At 62.8% G+C, this 22602-nt stretch overlaps 1 protein-coding gene across 4 annotated transcripts in view; it reads left to right on the top strand.

The window, feature by feature from the left end:
* The window catches only part of NACC2 (NACC family member 2), a 39856-nt gene that overhangs the window by 8513 nt on the left and 8741 nt on the right, over positions 1–22602 (top strand). Inside the window, exons 1-3 of one of the 4 annotated variants that reach the window (XM_036306954.1) lie at positions 11363–11497; positions 12579–13010; positions 13377–13533. In XM_036306954.1, the coding sequence (XP_036162847.1) occupies positions 12645–13010; positions 13377–13533 (523 nt within the window). In that variant the 5' untranslated portion in view covers positions 11363–11497; positions 12579–12644. Of the gene's footprint in view, positions 1–11361; positions 11498–12578; positions 13534–22602 lie in introns of those variants that run through there. The other 3 variants (XM_036306953.1, XM_036306951.1, XM_036306952.1) reach the window with 3 other exon arrangements.

Genomic DNA, 22602 nt, shown 5'->3' with positions numbered 1-22602 from the left:
GCAGTAGGGGCGTGCAGGAGGCAGCCAATCCACGATTCTCATCACTGATGTTTCTGTCTCTCTCCCTCTCCTTCCTCTCTGAAATCAATAAAAATATATTTAAAAAGGTAGAAAAGTAAGAAAACAAGTGAAATTTTTAAAAAATCATCCAATGAATGCATTAATAAGTGGAATAACAAATCAATTGGTCTCTCTCTAAAAACCCATGTTTTAATAAATTTATATATGTAAAAGCGTAAGCGACAGTTACGACCAGTTGACCAAACGATCGGTCGACCGGTCGCTATGACACGCACTGACCACCAGGGGGCAGACACTCAACGCAGGAGCTGCCCCGTGGTGGTCAGTGCACTCCCACAGGGGGAGCACCGCTGAGCCAGAAGCCGCCCCGGGCTCGCGGTTGGCAAGCACAGCAGTGGGGGGGGAGCCTCTCCTGCCTGCAGCGGTGAGGAGCGAGGGGTCCCCGACTGCGAGAGCCCTGGACTGCGAGGGATGTCTGACTGCCGGCTTAGGCCCGATCTCCAGGGCCATCAGGCCTCAGCCAGCAGGTGGACATCCCCCGAGGGGTCCTGGACTGTGAGAGGGCGCAGGCTGGGCTGAGGGACCCCCCCCCAAGTGCACGAATCTCATGCACCAGGCCTCTAGTAAATAAATAAAAGCAGAAATTTATGCTCTCCCGGTTCTGAGGTCCCAAGTCCCAAATCAGGGGACTCCCTCCCCAGGCTCTAGAGCAGCGGTTCTCAACCTGTGGGTCGCGACCCCTTTGGCGGTCTAACGACCCTTTCACAGGGGTCGCCTCAGACCATCCTGCAGATCAGATATTTACATGACGATTCATAACAGCAGCAACATGACAGTTATGAAGTAGCCACGAAAATAATTTTATGGTCGGGTCACAGCATGAGGAGCTGTATTTAAAGGGCCAGAAGGTGGAGAACCACTGGTCTAGGGTCTGGTCCCTCCTGGCTCTCCTGGTTCTGGGTGTGGGCTTGAGGCCACGAGTCCGAGGCTTGGGATGGCATCACACCTGCGGCCCTTTGACGAGAAGCCCCACCCTCCCCTGCTCGCTGCGGCGTCCTGTGGTCACAGTCCGGCTCTGTGATGAGCTGCCCAGAGCCGCTGGCGGGTCAGCCAGGACCCAGGGTCATTGGAGGGTGTCAGGTGCCCCTCGCTTCACAGAGGGAGACAGTCCAAAGGGGTTGGGCCGCAGAGCAGAGGGCCTTCTTGGGTTCCAGGTGCTGCCCTGGAGGGGCCAGGGTGGGACAAAGACAGCAGGTACAGCTGCCCCTCGCCCGCCCTCACCTGCTCTGCCTGCTCACCTGGGCCAGGTGCACCAGGTAGACAGAGCCCGGCCCTGCGCCTCCTGGTCCCGGGCCAGGCGGGGAGGGTGGGGGGGAGGGGAGGGCATGGCAGCGGGGTGCCCCCCTCAGGCCCCTGGGCATTCCTCAGGGTCTGGGCTCCCCCTCGCTGTGTCTTCACCGACTTTGTAATAATCATAACTGAAGGAGACGCGGGCGGCCTGTCAGCCCCGGCAGCTGTGATTACCTTTCCGCCGCTGATTTCCAAGAAGCCTCGCGAGGGAGTTCGTTAGAGGCGTGAGGCGGAAGCCCCAGGACGCGTGCCCAGGCCGCCTTCGGGACGCCGGGCAGGGAGCGTGGCGCCGGACGCCCGTGCCAGTGGGAGGAGGTGCCAGCGCCGGTGCCCGATGCCCAATGCCCGATGCCCGGGCTGGACTGTCGCCCCAGCAGGGAGCACGGTGTGCAGGGCTGGTCATAGGTTAACTAGGTAAAGTCCCCACGCTGCCCCCCCCCCCCCCCCCCCCCCCCGGCTCACCCGCTGCTCTCTCTCTGGGTTTCCAGCCCCTGGTGCCTGCCTCGTTCAGAGTTCGGCCGCTCTCCTTCCTTGGCAAGTCCTTCCCGTGCCCCGGTCAGTTCCGGAATTTGTGAGCTCGAACGAGATTGTTTCTTTCCAGAGATGATTTGAGATCCTTGACCTGGGGTTGTGGTGTCTCAGCTCAACACTCCTGCCACCTCCATGCATCTGAGCAGCCACCAACCCGTCAGCTGTCCCCAACCCTCCGGGGGGCACGGGGAGGGGGTGGCGTCCCAGGCCCGGAGCAGGCTTGCCCACGGCTCACAGTGGCTGCTGCCAGCCCGGCTCTGTGGGGCAGGCAGAGGTCCCTCAGGCCACGGACCCAGGTCCTGCCTCCCAGCTGCACCTGGACCCGGTCACGGCTGGAGGACAAGGGACCGAAGTGACCTGGGCACAGGCCCTCTCCACCTGCCTGGCCCCGGAGTCCGGCCTGCGCTGCGGGAACGTCACCTGCCCAGAAGCCGAAGGTGACGCTGGGCATTTTCTGCGAGGCTTGGCCTCCGGGGTTCAGGGTGCCAGCGGCTCGTGTTTGGGGAGCCCGGAGCAGCCTCCCCTCGCTCCCCCACACGGCCCCCATGCCCGCCCTCCCTCCACCCCCATGTGCTGGGTCCCTTTGCCCTGGTCGGACGCCCGACACTCAGTGATGTCTCCAGGTGCCGGGCTGTAACTAATGGAGCACACACCTTGTTTCAAAGCCGTGATTGAGCTCAGATTAACATATTTACCATCAGTGCTCCCGTGGGACCTGCTGGGAAACCGAGGTGCCACGGTGACGGCGGCGTGCGCGATGGTGACAGCGACGGGACTCCTGCTCTCTGTGCTGCAGGGCAGGTGACCCTCGGGTGCCGCCTCCCCAGCCCCCCAGGCATCCCTGCGGCTCCCAGGGCCCCAGAGGAGGCGGAGACTGCCCAGTGGCGGGGCTGTGCTCTGGGCCCTGGGCTGTGGGACCAGGACTGCCCGGCACCCACCTGCCAGCCCAGCCAGTGCGGCTCAGTGATTGGGCGTCAGCCTATGAACTAGGAGGTCACAGTTCGATTCTCAGTCAGGACATGTGCCCAGGTTGCAGGCTTGACCCCCAGTAGGGGGCGTGCAGGAGGCAGCCGATCAATGATTCTCTCTCATCATTGATGTTTCTGTCTCTCTCCCTTTCCCTTCCTCTCTGAAATCAATACAAATATATTAAGTAAACAAAAATAAATAAGTAAAAATTGCCTTATGAATAAACTCATCAAAACCAAGCAAATTTAGCCAAAATGATAACATTCTGTGGCTTCTTTTGAGGTATAAACGGAGGGAAGTAGAGGTCCCCCCATTTTCCGTACCTCCATGTGGGGGTGTCACCTCCTGTCCCCTGTCAGGGTCTGGGGCAGCCAGAATTGTTTTCTACGTTTCATTTTCAGATTGTTTATCGTGACTATAGAAATACCTTTGAATTTTGGATATTTTCTCCATTGATTTTTAGAAAGAAGTGGCAGGGAGGCGGCAAGGCACGTGGATTGGTTGCCTCCCACACGCTCCCCCTCAGTCTGAGGCCTGACCCTGAAATGCCCATTTAAGATGTTAGAAGTTCTGTTTCTTCATCTTCTGGGAACTCTCGTGTTATCTCAGCCCCTGAGGACGCGGCCCTTTTAGAGAGTCTGTAAGTCGTGAAACCCCTGGAGGCAGAGCGAGGTCCGGCCTCAGCCACAGGTGGGGCCTGGGCACGGAGACCGCGCACCGTCACCTGTGCGGCCACCGAGGCCCCTGCCAGTGCCCCGGGCTCCCTGGAGGCCCCGGGCAGGCTTCTCCGCCGGGGACGTGAGCCGTGTCCTCACGGACAGACAGGCCGGACCAATCGGGAGGGTCGAGGTGCCGTCGTCCACCCCACAGGGTCTCCCGAGGCCAGCCTGGTGGCTCTGGCCGCGCCACGGACCAGAGACGTGGCCCCAACCACAGGTGACACGGTACAGATGGCCCGTGGACGAGGCTGAGGACCAGACCGAGGGCCGTCTTGGAGGGAAAGAAATAATAAAAAGAAAAAGAGGGTCAGCCAAGGCCGAGGCCTGCACCCCCCGTTCGCAGCGGAGGGGAGACTCGGTGGGGCTGACTCCACCGGCCTGGGCTGCCCATCTGCTGCGTCCGCCATGCCCTCTGCCTGGACCACCAGCCGCCTGGCCTCCGTCCTGACTCGCCTCCGAGGCTGGTGAGCCAGTGGGCCTGGGCCTGACCCTCGGACCCACGGAGGCCTTGCACCCCTCACCTGAGGGGACCGGTGTGTCCTGGTTCCTCTGGAGGGAGCACTGGGCCCTGGTCCCGGCACATCGCTGCCTGGCCCCTCCCCAGGCTCCGGCTGTGCAGCCGGTGTCTGCAGCCCCCGCTTCGGCTTCGGGGCTCGGGGGAGCCACGGGAACCAGCTGGGGCCAGACTGGGCGCTGGAGGCGGGCGGTGCCAGGCCCTGGTGAGGGAGGATCCCATGGCAGCCTGGCACCCTCACCCCGTCCTGCACAGGAGAGGGGCCGCCCCGGCCTGGACCCGCCTTCTGGGAAGGACGCGCCGCCCGCCTGCCTGCCATGTGTCGGTACCTGGGCCATAAAGTCAGGGCTGTATCTCTGGTCTTTATTTTTCATATCAGTAATTACCTTTTATGGCCTCTGATACCCGAGAGCAGAGCCCCCCGCCCCACCCCACCTGGCTCTCTCCTTAACACAGCCGCTGCTCAGGGCTTCGGGGAGCCCGGGCTTGCGGTTAAGATTCTCACACGGCAGCATGAGGACAATTATGTGCAGCTTTTATTCGGCCCCCAGGATTCTGACTGCATTATCCGTATTTCCTTTAATTTGTGGGATTTCTAGTAAATGGGCTTAAAAATAGGTCTGGGCACGATGCCAGGCAGATGCGGGCAGCGGCAGCCTCTCTGCATCTCTCTCTAAAGGCAGATGGGGTGACCCTCGTGTCCCCCAGGCCTGTGCCTCCCGCGGGTCCCTGAGGTGGCCCCGCCACCCCACCCAGGAGGAGCCGGATTGGGCCAGCCCAGGGCCCAGCTCCCAGATGGAGGTCGGGTGGCCCTGGCGTTGGGGGCCGGGGGCCAGGACCTGTGTGTGGCGGGTGGGGGTGTCATTGCTTTTGGCTGCTCACCTCCCAGGCTCATGGATGGTGCTTTGTCTCAGGTGCCCTGGTTTCCAGCTGCCGCTGGGCCCATGGGGCATGAATCTGTCCATGCCACCGTAAGGGCTGGGATGCCCCTCTGGACAGGACGACGGAGCCAGTCCCTGCGCAGGGCGTGCCCAGGGCTGGGTGTCTCGGGCTGGAAGGAGCCCCTTGGGAGAAGGTGGGGCAGGCTGGTGGCCCCGGGGGAGGGGCAGCATGACCTTGAGGTGCTGTGGGGTCTCCCCTGCCCCACACTCGTCTCTTACTTGAGGGCAACGTGGTGTGGCCTGGGCCGGCCAGGTGGGCTCCGCTGGCAGCCGCCACCTTGTGAGCCCGGAGTGGGGGCTGGTGGGCTGGGACCTGTCTCCCGTAATCGCCCCCCCACGGTGGCTGATTTAGTGTTTGTGTGTCTGGCTGATTTACATTAGATTTTTAAGTATAATTAGAAATGCAGAAGCTTGTGTCTTACCTCGACTATTTATGGCAGGATATGCAGATGAGGAGGGTGATGAATATTAACGAGGGAACGTGTGGGGGCGGCTTCTTAATGAGCTGAGTGACCCCACTGGCTGGCACACCCCCACTGCCCCTCCGCCCACACCTGGGAGGGCTCTAGGACCCCTGTCCTCCAGCGGCTCTGGGACCCTCCCCCCCCCCCCAAAACCCCCCAGGCCCATTAGCAGAGGGAGAGGAAGGGGGTGTTGCGCGGGCCCAGGGGGGAGCCCAGCTCCCGCCAGCTCAGCCTGGGCAGCCCCTGCTGGCATTGCCAGCCCCCCCAGTGCCCCATGCGCAGGGGTTGAGGGGCAACCCTGTCCCTGAGATGAGAGAGGAGGAGGGTGCAGCCAGCCCAGGAGCGAGCTGGCGTTTTAAGTTATTAAACTGCGCCCCGGGGAGACACTCTTCAAGCTTACGTTATTTAAATTACAAATACGGGGAGATTGTCGGCTCTGCTCAAAACACCGCTTAATTCTCGGGAAACCTCTGGAACCCTTTCGTGGCCGGCGTGGACTCCGTGGGGCTCAGGGCTGGAGGCAGGGGGCCGGGTGGGGGCCGCAGGGCGGGGGCTGGCTCCTGGGTGGGCCCTTAGCCCCGGCTGCTTTGCTGAGTGACTGCTGCTGGTGTTGCTCTAGGTTCACCCCGTGTTTGCTTGGCCCCACCCCCACCCCACTCATGTCAGTGTTTGAGAGGGAGGGCAGCCGGTGGGTGAGTTGTGTCAGATGAGCCACAGGATGCCCCCCCCCCCCGGACGTGGACTCAGCCCAGCCCCAAAGACCCTCACCTGGACCCTCCGCAGAGCCCTGCACAGGCCATGTGCTGCGGGACTCAGGGCCCTGTCCACCTGACGGGGTGTCCACCTAGCTCGCACCCAACCCCGGGGCCCTGTGGCTGGGGTCTGATGGGGCCTGGTGGTGGTGGGGCGGGGGTGCCCTGGCCCTCGGGGCTGGGGTTGGAAGGCCCCCTGCTCATGCTGGTGTCTTCTCCGGGGCCAGGAGGACTGACGAGTGCATTCTGAATTTGCAGACCCTGGCACACCGCCCTCCTCTGTTTGGGAAGAACCGCTTCCAGGCAAACATTTGTTGGTGCAGTTAAAACCAGCTTTTATGCTTCCAGCCGGTCCAGGCTGTGGTCTGGGGCGGAGGCGGCCCAGGTGCCTGGCCGGATGCCCAAGGCCTCTCACCTCTGCCTCTCAGGCTGGGACGGGGGAGCCGGGCGGGGTCTGGGAGGTGGGGCCCCAGACAGAGCCCATGGGCCTCAGAAACCTCAGGGTTCCGAGGCCCGTGTGCCCCCTCCCTCCGCCCAGGGCCTCCTGAGCAGCCAAGGGCGGAGGCTGGGGTAGAGTCCTTGTCTTGCAGCAGCTGGCAGCTCAGCCGGCACGTCTGGGCCTTAGCTGCCCTGTGCCCTGAGGGCGCTGTCCTCCGGCCACTGGGAGGGTGGTGATGGGGCGCAGGTCCTGCCCCGAGGCCTCGGCAGGAGGCCTGCCCTCTCAGCGCCTCAGTTTCCTTCTCTGCACCCACCTGGAGGGGGGGGCGGGGGAGGGGCTCCTGAGAGCTGAGGCCCCACCCTGGAGCCCTGCTCCTGCTTCTCGGGGGGCTCACGAGCCGGCCGGCCCCCCATGAGCGGTGAGGCTGTGGAGGCCCAGCCCTGCTTTATGGTGCATTAAAAGTTTAATGCAAACTGAAGCCTGAAGCAGTTGGTGCCTTGCCCAGCCCCAGGGGCCTGGCACGCCCGAGCTGGGCAGCCTCGAAGCCGATGGGCACCTTGGCCCCCAGAGGGCCCACCTCCACCCTCAGCTGCTCTGCACTAGGATGTCGGGGCGCTTCCCTCCTGCAGGCAGTAAGGGAGCCCGGGCAGCAGTGGGAAAGCGAGGCAATGGCTCTGCAGGCCGCTGTCCAAAGTGAGCCCCCCCACCCCCACCGCCCCCCGCATCAGCCTCCACGCAGCAGCTGGGCGTGTTCCTGAGGCCGTGTGCTCCGTGTGTGTGTGTGTGTGTGTGTGTGTGTGTGTGTGTGTGCGCACGTGTGCATGCTGACTCACAGAGTAACCTGCTGCCTCCCTGCCAGACACTGTCCTGGGGGTGCAGCCACGGGTCCTCGCCCCAAACTCTTGTGGGGGGGGTGTCCTTGCAAACAGCGGGCTTCTGCTGAGATAGCAGGGCTGGGGCAGGGGGCCTGCCCGGGGAGGGGACAGGGCCCCGGCTGGGGCAGGGGAGGTGGGGTGGCCAGGGCTCCGTTTTCTCCTGCCGCCGTTTCCCAGGGCACCCACCCCCTCCCCCTTCTGTGGGTGTGTTTGATGACTGCGTGTTTGCCGAGGTCCAGACCTCTTATTAGATTGGCAAAATTAAATCCTGCAAAATCATTTTATTTAATTTAATTTGTCTCACCTCCCTTTCCTGCTGGTAGTGATCCCACAGAAATTAAACCCCGCATTCCTGCGCCTTGCTGTGCCCTCGCCACGGGAAGTGGTTTAGAATCTGGGGAGGGAGGTGGGGAGCAGGGGCTGGGCGGCTGGGACTCGGCCCAGCTGATCCCTGGGCCCGTGAGTGCATGTGTGTGCATGCATGTGCGTAGTGTGTACCTCCACGAGTGCATGTGTGTGTCTGCACTCCTGGAGCCTGTACCCTGCTCCTTCTTGCTGGGGCTACGCTGCCTGGGGGGCCGACACCTCAGGGCCTGGGTCCCTGCTGTCCAGAGGGAGGGTCCACAGAGAAGAGCCCCTGGTCACCCACGTTTTCTCATCTTGGGGAAGGTCCTGGGGTCTGTGTGGGATGCCCCCCAGGCTGCCACAGCTGTGGGCGCTGGACTCTGGCTTTGTGGTGTCAGCAGGGGGTGCCAAAAGGGGGTTCCATTCTGAAGGGCATTCTGGGGGGGTTCCTTGGTGCAGTCGCTTTGAGTATGGGCACAGGGAACTGAGGGTTCTCTGCCTGACTCTTCCTGACCTTCTGTAAGCAAACAGCACGGGGGTGGAGGTGGGGGTGGGGTGGGGTGGAGGAGAGAGCTCCTGTGGAGGGAACAGAAGGGGGGGCATTTCTGGGGAAGCAGTGGGGGGGGGAGCAGAGGGGCAGAGGGACAAGGTGCCAGGCAGGCCCCACCGGCAGGGGAGGTGAGGAGGTGCCTCCCTTCCTGGCAGGTGGCCACCCAGGCCCTGGCCCCCTCTCCTCTGGCTGCCGCACAGGGTAAACCAAGCCTTTATTTTATTCTTTTCTCCTAAAGTTCAGCTTTGTTCCTGCCCCAGCCGAGGCTTCTAAGAAAGCAACCTAAAACCAGCTCGCTTCGGGCTCCCCTGGGCCAGCCTCGGGCGCCAGCCTCGCCCGCACAGGTGGCGCGAGGACACGGCGGCAGCAGCGCCAGGGACCCAGACAGCCCGCACCTTCCAGGGGAAGAATGGTCCCTTCTCTGGGCGAGCGGTCTGGTCCCAGCCGTGGGGTGCGGGCCCCTGAGAGGCAGGCCCAGGCGGGAGGGGTGGGAGGTGTGGCCGAGACACCCACCTGGACCTCGCCCTCCCGCCAGGTCACGGCAGGTGACAGCTCACCTGGTGGAGGCTGTACCTGCCCCAGCCGAGGGTTTTACTCACATCGCCGCCCTGGACCCTGCGGTGACCGCCCGAGGGCACACCTGACCCTGGTGCCAGGTGAGGTCTCAGGTGCTCTGTCATTCGCTCGAGGCCACAGGGTGTGGACGTGGATGTGGTGTGGCTGGGCCCGGGCCTGGCATAGGGGGTGGTGCCCGTGGGACCCAGGACCCGCTGTTGGAAGGGACAGGTGCCCAGGCTTTGTGCTGTTGCCCAGGCTCCCTTTAGGACCCCCCATGGGCCTGCCCCGCCCTCGGCCTTTGGGACACTTGGGGCTGGTGCACAGCACACTTCTGCTGGCCTCTATGCAGCCCACCCCTGTCTGGCTCAGGTGACCCCGTTTTGCTCTGTGGGAGGCTCCCCATGATGAGGGCTGAGGGCCTGGAAGGGCCGTTGGGGGACCCTCCGCTCTGTGCTGTGTGTTGCTGGCAGCATAGCCCCTCTCCTGTTATCCCCCAACCATAGGCATTGGGCAGACCACCCACTCTCCCAGCTCATGAGTGCACCCAGTGGGCTTCCTGGAGGAGGCGGCAGTGGAGCAGGGCCTGAAGGCGTGGTGGCTCCATAAGGGGGGTCTGTGGTAGCTCCGCAAGCAGAGGCTGGCTGAGTCCTGGGGCCCCCTCAGGGTTGCACCCCTCCCCTCCCCATCCCAGTCTCTGGGTGTCCCTCTCTTTCCCTGTGTGGCCTCTCTGGGCTCGCACACTCAGGCCTCACGGGACCTGGGCTGCCTCCCAGTGCAGGCAAGGAAAGGCCCGGGGTTCGGCCCCGCTGGACCCGCCGTGGGATCCGAAGCCGGGCTGGTGTGGTGCTGCCGGTCGCAGCGTGTTGAGGGTCCAAGTCCATCCCTCGCTGGTAGAGCTGCTCCTGCCAACGCCCCAATCCCAGTCCCTGTCGGTGTGACCGCCTGTAGTCATCAGTCCGTCCGTGAGGGGCACAGCCTCTGCGGCCCTGCCCACCCCCCGCGGTCGGGTCCCCTCACCTGGGGTTCCTGGATCCCCCAGCTGCTTCTCATCTGGTCTCAGGAGCTGAGCCCACAGGGGGGGGGGGGGATGGGGATGGGGAACCCCATGGCTTCCTCTCCCGCGGCCTGCAGGGAGGAGGGGGGTGCTGCCTGTCCGGCCTCCTCCCTATGGCCTCCTCCTGCCCTGGCCGCCAGGGCTAATCCTCAGGTGAGGACAGTGATGCATCGCTGCAGGGACCAGACCTGGGCCACCTCCAGTGGCTACCTGGTCCCTTCTTGTGGATGCCCTTGCTCTTCCTGGGGCCGCACTTGGCAGGTGGGGACACTGAGGCTGGTTGGCCCCGGGGCCCACGCAGCCCAGCAGGTGGCGGCGTGAGCCTAGGTGCCCGTGCTCTGGGGCAGGACGGGCCCAGGGAGGTTGGCACCGTGGCCCACCTGGGCAGCCCGGGCTGCTCCGTTACCTGGGCGGAGGGCGGCTCTGCTACCCTGCCTGCTGGGGCAGGTCCACCAGGGGCCAGGCTGGTCCTCCGAGGGCGCCTGGCTGCCCCACAGTATTCACATTCCGCTCCAGGTGAGGGTTGGGGGAGGGTGACGACCCTGGTGAGTGGGGTGGGGTGTTGGGCTGGACCTTCCGGGCCTGCTGCTCTGGGACCCCAAGGAGAAGCAGGAAGTGGGGCACTGGAGGGAAGGGGCACCTCCTCTGCCTCCCCATGGGGTCTGGTGTCTCCTGGCTCTCCGGCTCCTGCCTCATCCTCATCTGCCCCCTTCCCCTCCCTCTGCCCCCCCCCTCGCCCGGCTCCTGCCCCACTGCCCCACCCCTGGCCCCCTCCGCGGGCGTCAGCTCTGCCAGCTCTGCAGACTGTTTGGAATAGTTTAGATGCTTTGACACCCCGGCTGAGCTGGATGGCCAGGCCGCCGTTTACTGGGCAATTCATATGCAAAACTGCACCATAAATTCCCAGGCTGTCTCGGTTGCCGCGGCACCGCGAGCGTTCCCGGCTACAGTACAGTATTTCTGCCATCTTTGTTTGCATTGCAGTGAGTCATCAAAAGTCTGTCTTGTACCAACACCCGGAGCCGTGCATTCCTCTGGCACGACAGGCCACTGTTTTTAAAGCCGGGCTGGGAGCTGGCATGGGCTCCGGCTCCCAAATCAAAGGCGGCTATTCATCCCCGAGCTGCCTGGATGTCCGTCCGCATCCGGCCTCTTCATTTAGATGCTGTGCGCTGCCCGGGAGAGCCGGGCTGGGTGCAGCTGAGCCGGCCGCCCAGCCCGCGCGGCTCTGCCCCCTCCCCCTCCCCCTCCTCCCGGCTCCTCACCCTCCCCACCCCAAGGGCTCCCGCTCCGTTTGCTGCATTCCCGGAGCAGCTGGCGGCTGCGGGCACAGGCGGCCGGCGCGCGGGCGAGCCTGCCCCTTCCCCTGCCGGGCTGAGCGGGCAGTGCGGGGCCCCCGGCGGCAGCGGCCAGAGGTAGGTCTCCCTCTGGCCTGGCAGGCAACTTCTCCGCAGCGGGGGCACTGCGGGGGCCCCCCACCGCGGCTGCCCACCTGCCCAACTCCGTCAGGGTCTGGGCGCTCCGCCCTCGCTCTGCCCCCTCCGCTGGTCGCCCAGCCTCTGCGGCTGCCGGCACTTTCCTCCCAGGACAGAGCGGCCCTTTGTGTGGCTCCCGCAGCACGGAGTTGAGTCGGCGCCTTCTGCGCCCGTCCGCCCCTGCCCCTTAGAATCCGCGCGGGGTTCGCTGCCGGAGCCGGCCCCAGCCCCGGGGTGCCCAGCGGCATCCCAGCCGCCAGTCCCTGCCTCCAGTCTCCCCATGACCCTGCAGTCACCTGGGCTGGGGACTCCAGCCAGTGGGGATTAGCCGGGGTTCGAAGTAGGGGCCGGGGCTGTGCAGGTGGGTCTGCAGCCGGGCTCCTGACCGGGCAGCTCTGGACGGAGCCCCTCTGGCCCTGGAGTCTCCTCTGCAGGACAGGGAGGGGCAGAGCTGGCAGAGCCCAGCCCTGGAGTTCTCCCAGCTCCCCGCTCACTTCCCGGGCGCCCCCAGCTGTCCCCTGCGCTGCTGCTCTGAGGAAAACAAACCAGAAACCCAGAGCCTGGGGGGGGGGGGGGGTGCTGGGGGCTGCGCCCCTTGCTCTGAGTTCCGGCCCCTCCCTGCGGAACGGCGGGTGAGGGGCTGCTTTGCTGCTAACTTTTTCCTGGGAAAGAGTTGTGTGAGCAGCGCCCGCCCAGGCCCCTCCCGCCTGGTGGGCTGATGGCCCTGCTCTGCCTTCTGCTCTCCGGGCGTCTCCGAGGGCTCGCTCCCTCCCCTGGGGGCGGAGCGGGCTCTGGGCTTCTGGCCTCCTGTGCGGCTCTGAGCGTTGGCCCAGCCAGGGTCCCCTGTGAGCAGGTTCCCCCAAGACCTCTGGACGGTTTTGGCTGCAGGGGGTCTGGGAGCAGCGGGCAGGGTGTGTGCTGGGGTAGAGTGTGTTTCAGGGGGTTGGGTGTGGGGGGCCCTGCCTGGGGGGGCCCTGGGCGTCCAGGAAGCTGACCCGGCGCCCCTTCCTCTCTCCCACAGATGTGCCCCCTTGGGCCGCTCCCGCGCTGAGAGTTGGAGGCACCCCCGGCCCGCCCGTTGCCCGCCATGTCTCAGATGCTGCACATTGAGATCCCCAACTTCGGGAACACCGTGCTGGGCTGCCTGAACGAGCAGCGCCTGCTGGGCCTCTACTGCGATGTGTCCATCGTGGTCAAGGGCCAGGCCTTCAAGGCCCACCGGGCCGTGCTGGCCGCCAGCAGCCTCTACTTCCGCGACCTGTTCAGCGGCAACAGCAAGAGCGCCTTCGAGCTGCCGGGCTCGGTGCCGCCCGCCTGCTTCCAGCAGATCCTGTCCTTCTGCTACACGGGCCGGCTGACCATGGCGGCCAGCGAGCAGCTCGTGGTCATGTACACGGCCGGCTTCCTGCAGATCCAGCACATCGTGGAGCGCGGCACCGACCTGCTGTTCAAGGTGAGCTCGCCCCACTGCGACTCGCAGACCGCCGCCATGGAGGACGCCAGCTCCGAGCCCCAGAGCCCCTGCCACCAGCTGCCGCCGGCCGCCCCCGGGCCCCCCTACGTCGTGTCCCCCTCCGTGCCCATCCCGCTGCTGACCCGCGTGAAGCACGAAGCCACGGAGCTGCCTCCGGCCGCCGGCCCGGGCCTGGCGGCCAAGCGCCCGCTGGAGTCCGGGCCCCGGGATGGCGCCGCAGGCACGGCAGGCGCCGCGGCAGTGGCGGCCGGCCCGGTCCCGCTCAAGCTGCCCCGCGTCTCCTACTACGGGGTGCCCAGCCTGGCCTCCCTCATCCCCGGCATCCAGCAGGTGCCTTACCCCCAGGGGGAGCGGACCAGCCCGGGCGCCAGCAGCCTGCCCACCACCGACAGCCCCACCTCCTACCACAACGAGGAAGATGAGGAGGATGACGAGGCCTACGACACGATGGTGGAGGAGCAGTACGGCCAGATGTACATCAAGGCCACCGGCAGCTACGCAGGTAACGCACCGCGCCCGCCCCCGCCGGCGTGGCCCGTCTCCAGGCCCCACGCGGGCACCAGCAAGCCTGACCCCTGCTGGGTGTCAGGCAGGTGGGTCAGGGACAGCTGGAGGCCACGGTGCTGGAGATGTGCAGGGGGGGCCCCCAGAACCCCAACAGCAGGAGCCGAGACCTGAGTGGGTCAGGCCTGGGCTGGGCTCCAGGGCCTCCTCTGAGGGCTTTGAACTTGATCCTCGGTGAGATGAGGGGCCACAGGAAGGCGTTTAGCTGAGCCGAGCCCGCGGGCAGCTAGTGAAGCCTGTAGAAGGCCCTGCCTCCCATCGGGCAGATGAAGAGACTGAGGGCCCCAGTGGACCAGGGACCTGCCGGGGGCTCACAAGACACCGTGTGTGGCCCACGCCAGTCACTCGCCTGCTGCAGGCCTCAGAGTCCTGTCTGTGAAGTGCTGGCTTCGTGTCACCCACAGCCCGTTGACCTCAGCCCTCTCTCCGCCCATGCGGTCCTGCCTGCCCCCAGGAAGGCAGAGCTCCCCCTGTACCCATCCCGTTGGCCACCACCTCCCGGGGCCCCGCTGAAGGGGGGCTGCCCCACTTGGGACCTACAAACCCGAGATGCCCTCATTCAGACGCCTGCGCTGCAGACTGCGTCACAGTCCCTGGAGAGGGCTCAGGGTTTGTCGGGCAGAGGGTCCCGTTGTTGGGGCCCCAGATCAGGTGTCCCCCGTCTCCTGTGTTCCCCGAAATCTGGCGGTGTGCCTGGGCCCGCTGCCTGCCCTGGTTTGCACGCGGGCCCGCGTCCAGGGCACTGGATCCGGACACATGTGCCAGCGGGAAGCAGCGCCCAGCGACGGCCCGAGGGCAGGGGGACTCTCCCCCCTGGTCCTGTGTCCTTATGCCCTGAGGGGCTCCTCCATCCGTCCTGGGGGCAGGGCAGCGGGAGCTGGGCCCTGGGCAGCTGGGCCCCAGAAGCCACCGAGGACTGGATGGCTGGGTCTCAGCCTCCAGGCTGGCCTGCTGGGTCCCTCCCGCAGGCTCTGGGGGTGGGAGGCGGTTTCTCTTGAGGTGTCATTGCTTCACTTAAACGCGTGTGGTCGTATTTGCACGAGTCCCACGGGTACCAGCCAGGAAGCCAAGCAGCGGCCTGGCCTTCCTGAGGCCACATGGGGCTCAGGCCTTGCAGGGGCCGCCAGGGACCTGCCTGTGTGTGCGGACAGCCACCAGGGAGGCCGGGAAGGGCCACGGTGAGCCCCAAACTGGGCAGCCCCACGGCTTCCCCTCCCTGGGAGGCAGGTCCCCGGCCCAGGGAAGACCACGCCCCTGAGCTCCCTGTTCTCATGCTGCAGCTGAGGGTGCCGGGGGTGGGGGGGGCAGGGCTGGGACTGCCACTGGGGGCCCGTGAGGGTGCACGTCTGGGGACCGCCCTCCCGGCAGCCTGCAGCCATGTGACATGTCGTGGAGAAGGAGAAACGCCGGGCCGCTGGCCACCTGCCCCTCTGAGCCCGGAGCCTCTCCGCCTGGTCAGGGTGGCCACCCCTGTCCTTGGGGTTCCCAAGGAGCCACTGGAAGTGGGGTTCCCAAGGAGCCAATGGCCAGGGTGGGGTTCCAGGGTGGGAAGGCCAAGCTGTCTCTGGCCCTGAGGTGCCTGAGCCTCTCCCCAGCCCCCACCCAGTACTCAGACAAGGGTGCCGGTCCCCGGAGGCCAGGGCCTGGGCCCTCCCCAAGCTGCGTGCCCACAGAGGCTCGCCCATGTGTGGGGGACAGGAGGGAGCCCCGCAGCCCCCCACCCCCTGGCCCCCCTCCCTGGGTGTTGGGAAGTTGGGGACCTGAGGGGCAGGGTGGGCCGGTGCTGCCTGCAGCTGGCCCAGGACGCTGCAGCCTGGCCTTCTCCTCCGCGAGCCATAAGTGGGGCAGGGAGGGGGTGTGAGTTCTTGGTTAAAATCTAGGTTAGTGGCAGTGACGTCGCTGGCATCGTTGGGCGCTGGGCATGCTGGGAAGAGGGTAGCGGGGGAGGCGGCCACGGGGGTGAGCGGGCGAGCAGCCGCCCCCAAGGTGCTGGCCCCTCCCCCAGCTCCTTCCGTGCCTGGGCCTGGCCAGGTCCGGGGACACCCTCTCAGCCCCCTCTGAGGCCGAGCAGCCTGGGGTCCCCAGCCCAAGGTCGGGCTGGACTCGCTTTAGGCTGGCCGAGGCTGGAATGTTCTCAGGACACTCAGGACTCCCTTCTCCTTTCTGGCCTCGATTTCCCCCGTGCCGAGGGAGGGGGGTCTGTGAGCAGCACCCGCTGGAGGAAGCGTGGACACCGGCGACCCCACCTGCAGCCTCAGGCTCCTGGGGAACAGGTGGCAGTGCCCGTGCGGCCAGCCTCTCGTGTTGGAAATCGGGGGATGAGATACTGCAGAGAGCCGACTGCGCTGGAGCCGCAGCCCCGGCGTGTTCCCGCGCAGCCTGTTTTCGTCTGTTTCCCAGCATGCCCTGCGCCCGGTGATGCCAGTGACGCCATGTGCCAGGCCCCATCGAAGGACGGGGTCCTGACGGGGGGTGTTGATGGGCCGAGTGGGACTCCCCGCCCCTCTCACAAGGCCCCCCTCCTCGCAAGGCGTAGCTGGGGGCCGGCCCCCGCGGGGCTCAGGTCAGCCCTGCTCCATCCAGCTCCTGGGGCTTGAGAGCGGGTGGGTGCCTGCAGGTCGAGGCAGTGGGGGGCTGGGCCAGTGTTGTTTCGGGTGAGCGGGCATAGAGGGCGGGCACCCTGGTGCGGGCAAGGGGCCTGCCCCTGTGGTTTCCCGGCTCCCTGAGCAGGTCTGTGCTCACAGGCTGCGAGCAACGGTGACTGAGATGGGGGGGCCCCTGCCCTCACATTGGGGAGACGGGCAGCAGATAGGACCCAGAACAAGTGTCTGGTCATGGTTGAGTGGCCACGGTCACCCAGCCGCCCCTGGCCCCCGGGGAGATGGAGGTGGGGAGGCGAACCGACAGGGACCTGGTGGATGGGTGGGCACCACCCGGGCCCCTGCCCTGCTCCCCGTGCAGAGGGCCCCCTCCTGTGTCTGACCACCTGCCTTGCCCAGCGTTCCCACGGCGCCTGGACTGCAGGGGGCCCCGCCCACTCTGCCCCAGCAGATGTTGGAACCAGAGGCAGATGTTGCCCGAGGAAGCCTGAGAACAGGCCCGCCTCCTCTTCCTCCTCTTTAGAAACCACGGCTGCCGCGTTAGTCCTTCCCGGGGCCCCCCAGGGCTGTGCCTGCGCCAGGAGGCTCCTGCTGGCCGTGACCTGAGCCCCGTGTGGTCTCCCTCCCGGGTCGTCCCACCGGCCCTGCGAGCCGTTCAGGTCCCGCTCCTGGGGCAGGCCTGTGAGCCTCGGGGTGCCGAGCCTCGGGGCCTGTGGGCCCCGGCCCTGCTGTCCCAGCCGGACACGCACACACACCTGGCATGGCTGTTCCCGCCCTCCCCATGCCCCCGTGTGGGCAGCAGGAGGCAGGAGCGTCTGTGAGCCCTGCCCGGGCCCGGCCCCTCTCTGTGCCACCTACAAGGCCATGCTGCCACCTCTGACCTTACAGATGCAGCCAAGGTTCGAGGGGAGAGGGGAGCCCACAGCTGTGGTCCCTCCAGCGGGGCCTCCTGCCTGCTCTGCCCAAGGCGGGGAACTCAGGGGCTGTCCCACAAAGAAGGGCCTAGAAGGCGGATTTGTTCTTGAATCATCCCGCTCCTCACCACCCCGCACTGCCCCCTGGCCTGTGAGCCCAGCAGCCTCTGGTGGGGCCCGGGGAGCAGGGGGTGTGCCCCTGGCCTGGCCTTGGCCTCTGGTGGGATGTAACTTCCTTTTGAAATAACACGCTGGCAGCGCCTCTGGGTAGAGGTGCCAGTCCCATTGTGTCCGTCCCGCCAAGCACCCAGGAGGCTGCCCTGAGGGCGGCAGGCACCCAGGTGCCATGGGGGCTCGTCTCTGAGAGCCTCCAGGGGCGGCCTCCCGGGTGCCTGGGCCTCAGCCGCTGCTGCCAGGACACAGGTGCCCTCACAGCTTCGGAGCAGCGTCCCCTTAACCCCCGAGCCCTGGACGCCCTGCGAGTCCTCAAACCAATTAGCTGAGGTATAACTTACACACTTTATGGGATCGGTGAACAAGGAACCCCAGCGCCTTGGGGAGAGCCGCATTGGCACATCGGAGGGGAGTGTTTCCGTGGCCCCGAGACACTCCACCCCCGGCTCACCCCCCTCCCTCCCCGCCAGCAGCTGGGCCTGCTCTCCCTCCCGCGGGGTCCTCTGGCTGTTCTGGAACATCCCGTAAGCGAAGTCTGGCTTCTTTCATCAGCCGAGTGCGTCTCAGACTCAGTGCCGTACGGGTCAGTCCTGCCTTCTTTCTCCCTTTTGTTTATGAACGTGTTTATATGCCGTTCAGTGTGCCAGTTTCAAAGGTGCCGGTGACGCTGTTGGCAGCTGTAATCAATCCGGCGTCCCAGTCAGTCAAGACACAGGAGGCTTGACTCCCCCCGAAAGTTTCCCGGGTACCCCCCCCCGCCTTCCCCCTCCCCACTCTCTGCCACGGCAGGAGGCGGGAGTGTCTGTGAGCCCTCTGTGGCTTTTCTAGAGTCTGTGAGTGAGAGTGTACAGCAGGGCCTCATATTTTACTGTATCTTGAGACTCGTCGCGTGGGTCTAAGGGTGGGTCCTCGGAGCTCTTGGCTGCGCAGTCTCTGCCGTGCTGGGGACGTGCCGCTGGTGGCAGACACGTGGGTAGCCTCCAGGGGGACTGTTGTCACCACCCCTCACCGGCCCCCCCACTGTGTGCAGGTGGCGTTGCTGGGCCACACGAGAGGTAGGTGTGTGTTTAACTCCTCGCTGCCAAACAGCTCACTGGTTCTCTTTTCTATTTAGTCAGGAAAGAGGTTGGAATTTCATCAGATGTTTTCTGTTCATCCGTGGAAATGATGGTGTGGGTTTCCGCCTTAATTCTGCCAAGGGGGTGCATGGCATCAGCCCGTTTTCAACTGTCGAACCGTCCTTGCATTCCGGGGCAACCCCACTGGGTCACTGCGATCACAGTGTTCTTTCTGCGTGGCGCTGCTGGATTCAGCTTGTTAACATTTTCTGGAGGAATTTTGCATCTGTGTCTGTGAAGGTGAATTATCTGCTGTTCTCTCACATGGTCTGGGGCTGGTTTTGGTACAGAACATGGCTCACCTTGGTTCCCTTCTCCTTCGTTTCTGGAACACTTGCTGTTGGTTTGACCTTCATTCTTTCTCGCGTGTTTGGTGGAATTGGTTCATCAGTGTGGCCACTGAGGGCTACGGTTTTGTTGTTGTTAATTTGGGGAAGTTTTTGTTTGTTTGCTTGTTTGTTTTTAAAGATTTTTTTTAAATTGATTTTTAGAGAATAAAGGAGAAGGAGAGAGAGAGAAACATTGATGTGAAAGGGAAACATGGATCAGCTGCCACCTGCATGCACCCTACTGGGGATGGAGCCCATAACCCGGGCACGTGCCCTGACTGGGAATCGAACCGACTGCTGAGCCACACTGGCCAGGACAATTGTGGGAAGTCTTTAAAAATTTTAAATATATATTTTTATTGATTTTAGAGAGTAAGGAAGAGGGATAAAGAGATAGAAATATCAATGAGAGAGAACCATCGATCGGCTGCCTCCTACATGTCTCCCATGTGCCCTGACTGGGAACCGAACCGGTGACCTCCTGGTTCATGGGTCAGTGCTCAACCCCTGAGGCACAGCAGCCGGACGTTGTGGGAAGTTCCAATGACGCGCTGTGTCCCTGCAGACACAGACGTGGACGTCCCTCTCGTCTTGCCCCTGCCGCGTGATGTGCGTCTTGCGTGGAGTGGATCCATTTCTGATCTCCTTGGTGTTGATGCAGCCTTTCCAGCCCCCGTGCACCGCCTGCTTCCTGGCCTGGGCGTCTCCATCTCTTCACTTTAACCCGCCTGTGACCCAGCTCGCGTTTCCCGCAGAAGATTCGCACTGTGTTCGGCCTGGCAGTCTTTCCCTCGCACTCGTCGCTGTTTGCCTCTGACGCATTTCCGATGGCGTTGGGCTCAGTCTGCGTGTGGCTGCTGGCTTCTTGTTTGCCTTTGGTTTCTTTTTTGCAGCACGTGCTGGGTTGACTTTTCCTAGCGTTCCTCCCGCCCCCGCCGATGGCTTCCGGGTTGCACCCTTTTATGCTGGCCTCCTACTCACCCCAGGCACTTCCTCATCCTGTCCCAGCCTGCAACTGACCGATGTTTCCCTTTCGCATCAATGTTTCTCTCCCTCCCCCTCCCTTATTCTCTAAAAATCAATTTTAAAAAAAGTATTTAAAAACAAACAAAAACTTCCCCAAATTAACAACAAAACCGTAGCCCTTCGCGCGTGTCTCCACCCCGCCTCTGGCCCTTCGTGCCGTTGTCGTGCATGTTGCTTCCGCGTGTGCCAGGAGCCTTATCATGTTATTATTGTTGCTTGAAACAGCCCGTTATCCTTTTACCGTTTTTAGTCCCTTTTAAAATTTAAGCGCAGTCAGTCCTCTGACGCTGAACACTTGCCCGTAGTCACGTGATCGCCTCCTCACTCAAGACACAAACAGTGCCACCAGCCTGAGGCCCCTCCTGCTGACGCCCGCCTCCACGGAGCTGGTTTCTGTCACTGAACTGGAGTCAAACAGAAAGTGTCCCTTTGAGTCAGAAAGCGCTTGAGATGCGTGTGTCGTTACGTGAATTCGTAGTTTATTCTTTCACTGCTGAGTCCCCGTTCCCCTGTTTGTTTCTTCGCCAGTTAAGGGATATTTAGGCCGTTTTGCTTTTCGTAATTCTGAGTCCACCTGCTGCAGGCGCCTGTGTACAGGGGTTGCACACACTTCAGCGTTCGTTTTCCTGCATAAACAGGCCGAGGAGTGAGACTGCGGCCCCTGGTGAGCGTGCCCTTGGCTGTGCACGAACCGGCCACGGTGAGCATTCCGGCTGCCCGTGCCCTTGGCTGTGCACGAACCGGCCACGGTGAGCATTCCGGCTGCCCGTGCCCTCGCCGACACTTGGTTTTGCCTTCTTATCCTTAGGCCATCCCGTGGGGATGCTTTTGTCTTCCCTCTTGTCTAACGAGGAACATCGTCCACGCCTGTGCTTACCTTTGCTGGTCAAGGGCCTCGGGGAGCCTCTGCCCTTTCTGTGGGGTTAAGGACGGAGTATTGTTGAGAGCTGTGTGTTCCTTATACCTTACCGGTCAGCCCTGGGTGGGATATGTGACTTGCCAACATTTTCTCCCAGACCACAGTTGTCTTTCTGTTCTCTTAACAGTGTCTTTTGTAGATTTGTTTTTATTTTGGTGAAGTTAGATGATCAGTTGTTTATCTTACACATCACGCTTTGGGGTTGACTTTAGGTCTTTAAATGAGATTGCAGAATTTTTTCCTGTGTTCTCTTCTAGATATTTTATGGCTTCAGTTACATTTAATCTAGGATTCATTTTGAGTTAATTTTTGTATAAGGTGTACAGTATGGGCCAAGGTTCTATTTTTTTAATTGATTTTTTCCCCATTTTTAGGGAAGAAGGGAAAGAGAGAGAGAGAGAGAAACTTCGATGAGAGAGACTATCGATTGGCTGCCTCCTGCACGCCCCTCACCGGGACCGAGCCTGAAACCCAGGCATGTGCCCTGACTGGGAATGACCGGCGACCTCCTGGTTCGTAGGTCAACACTCGACCACTGGGCTACACCGACCGGCAAGGTTCTATGTTGTTATGTGGATGCCCCATTCTCTTTGGAAGACATTTAAAATATATTTTTAAAAGCCTTTTCTATTTACCCACATACTTACCCTGTTCGACATATTTTGTGTAGATTGGAGTTTCCATCTGGTATCACTTTCCTTCTGCTCAAAGAGTTTCCTCTCATGTTTCTAACCATCCTAGTGACGGACTAGTGATGAATCCTGAAAAAGCGTTTAAATGTCATTATATCACCTTTTAAAATAATCTGCCTAATTGAAGCATAAAATTAATATAAAATTAATTCATTTTTATCATGCAATATTATTTAAATATATCCTTATTGACTTCAGACAGGAAGAGAGAGAGAGAGAGAGAGAGAGAGAGAGAGAGAGAGAGAGAAACATCAATGATGAGAGAGAATCACCGATCTCCCGCCTCCTGCACGCCCCTACTGGGGATCAAGCCCGCAACCCAGGCATGCGCCCTTGACTGGAATCGAACCCAGGACCCGTCAGTCCTCAGGCCGACGCTCTATCCACTGAGCCACACCAGCCAGGGCTCATCATGCAAGTTGGCACCCTCTCTTTTGAAGGGCACTTTTGCTGGACATGGAATTCTGGGGTGACCGTACTTTCCTTTGTCATTCTCTTGTCTTCTGGGCGGCGTTCGTTTCTCAAAGGACATTGAGGCCATGCTCCTCTGCTCCTCTGTGTGTGTCTTCCCTTTCAAGCGGCTGTGACCCCGGTGGTCACGTGACTCTGTGTCGCTTCCCTTGTGCTCCTTCTGCTCAGGGTCTGCTTGGCCTTTTGGACACGGGTTTGCGCCCTGGTCTTCGTTCCTGGGCCACCGAGGCCGGCACGTACTCAGGGGCAGCCTCTTCCCTGTCCAGGCTGTAGTGTCTGTGACTCTTTTTTCTTGTTCACCAGTCTTTTCTGCAGTTACCTTTTGTTCTTACTTATTCTTTTCATTTCGCCCCTTGAGTTCCCATGTTTACATTTTTTTAATTCTCTGTCGTTTCTCGATCGGTTTCTGACCAGCTTTCCTCCTCAGCTGGTGGATGTCTCTCCCCCTCCCCCTCGCCCTTCCACTCTCTCTGAAATCAATAAAAGCACGTGTAAGCCACACACCCGGGACGTGCTGTCCGGCTGTGTGGCCGCGTGGTGCACAGCCCGGTCAGCCCTCGGTGTCTCCCTGCTGCCCTGCGGCAGCTGAGCTCCGGCCGCACGGACTGCAGTCAGACTTCGCCTCCGGTTACCGTCACTGTCGCTTTCTTCTGGGACCACGTCCCATCCTCCGTCCTGCGTGACACGGTCCTCCCTGCCAACACGGTCCAGTTATTCTGCAGGACGTCCCTCTGCGAGCTGCCCAGTTCCGTCTCGTGATGGGA

Source organism: Myotis myotis, unplaced genomic scaffold (genome assembly GCF_014108235.1).
Source record: "Myotis myotis isolate mMyoMyo1 unplaced genomic scaffold, mMyoMyo1.p scaffold_m19_p_44, whole genome shotgun sequence".
NCBI lineage: Eukaryota > Metazoa > Chordata > Mammalia > Chiroptera > Vespertilionidae > Myotis > Myotis myotis.
This window is presented reverse-complemented; position numbering and strand designations above follow the sequence as displayed.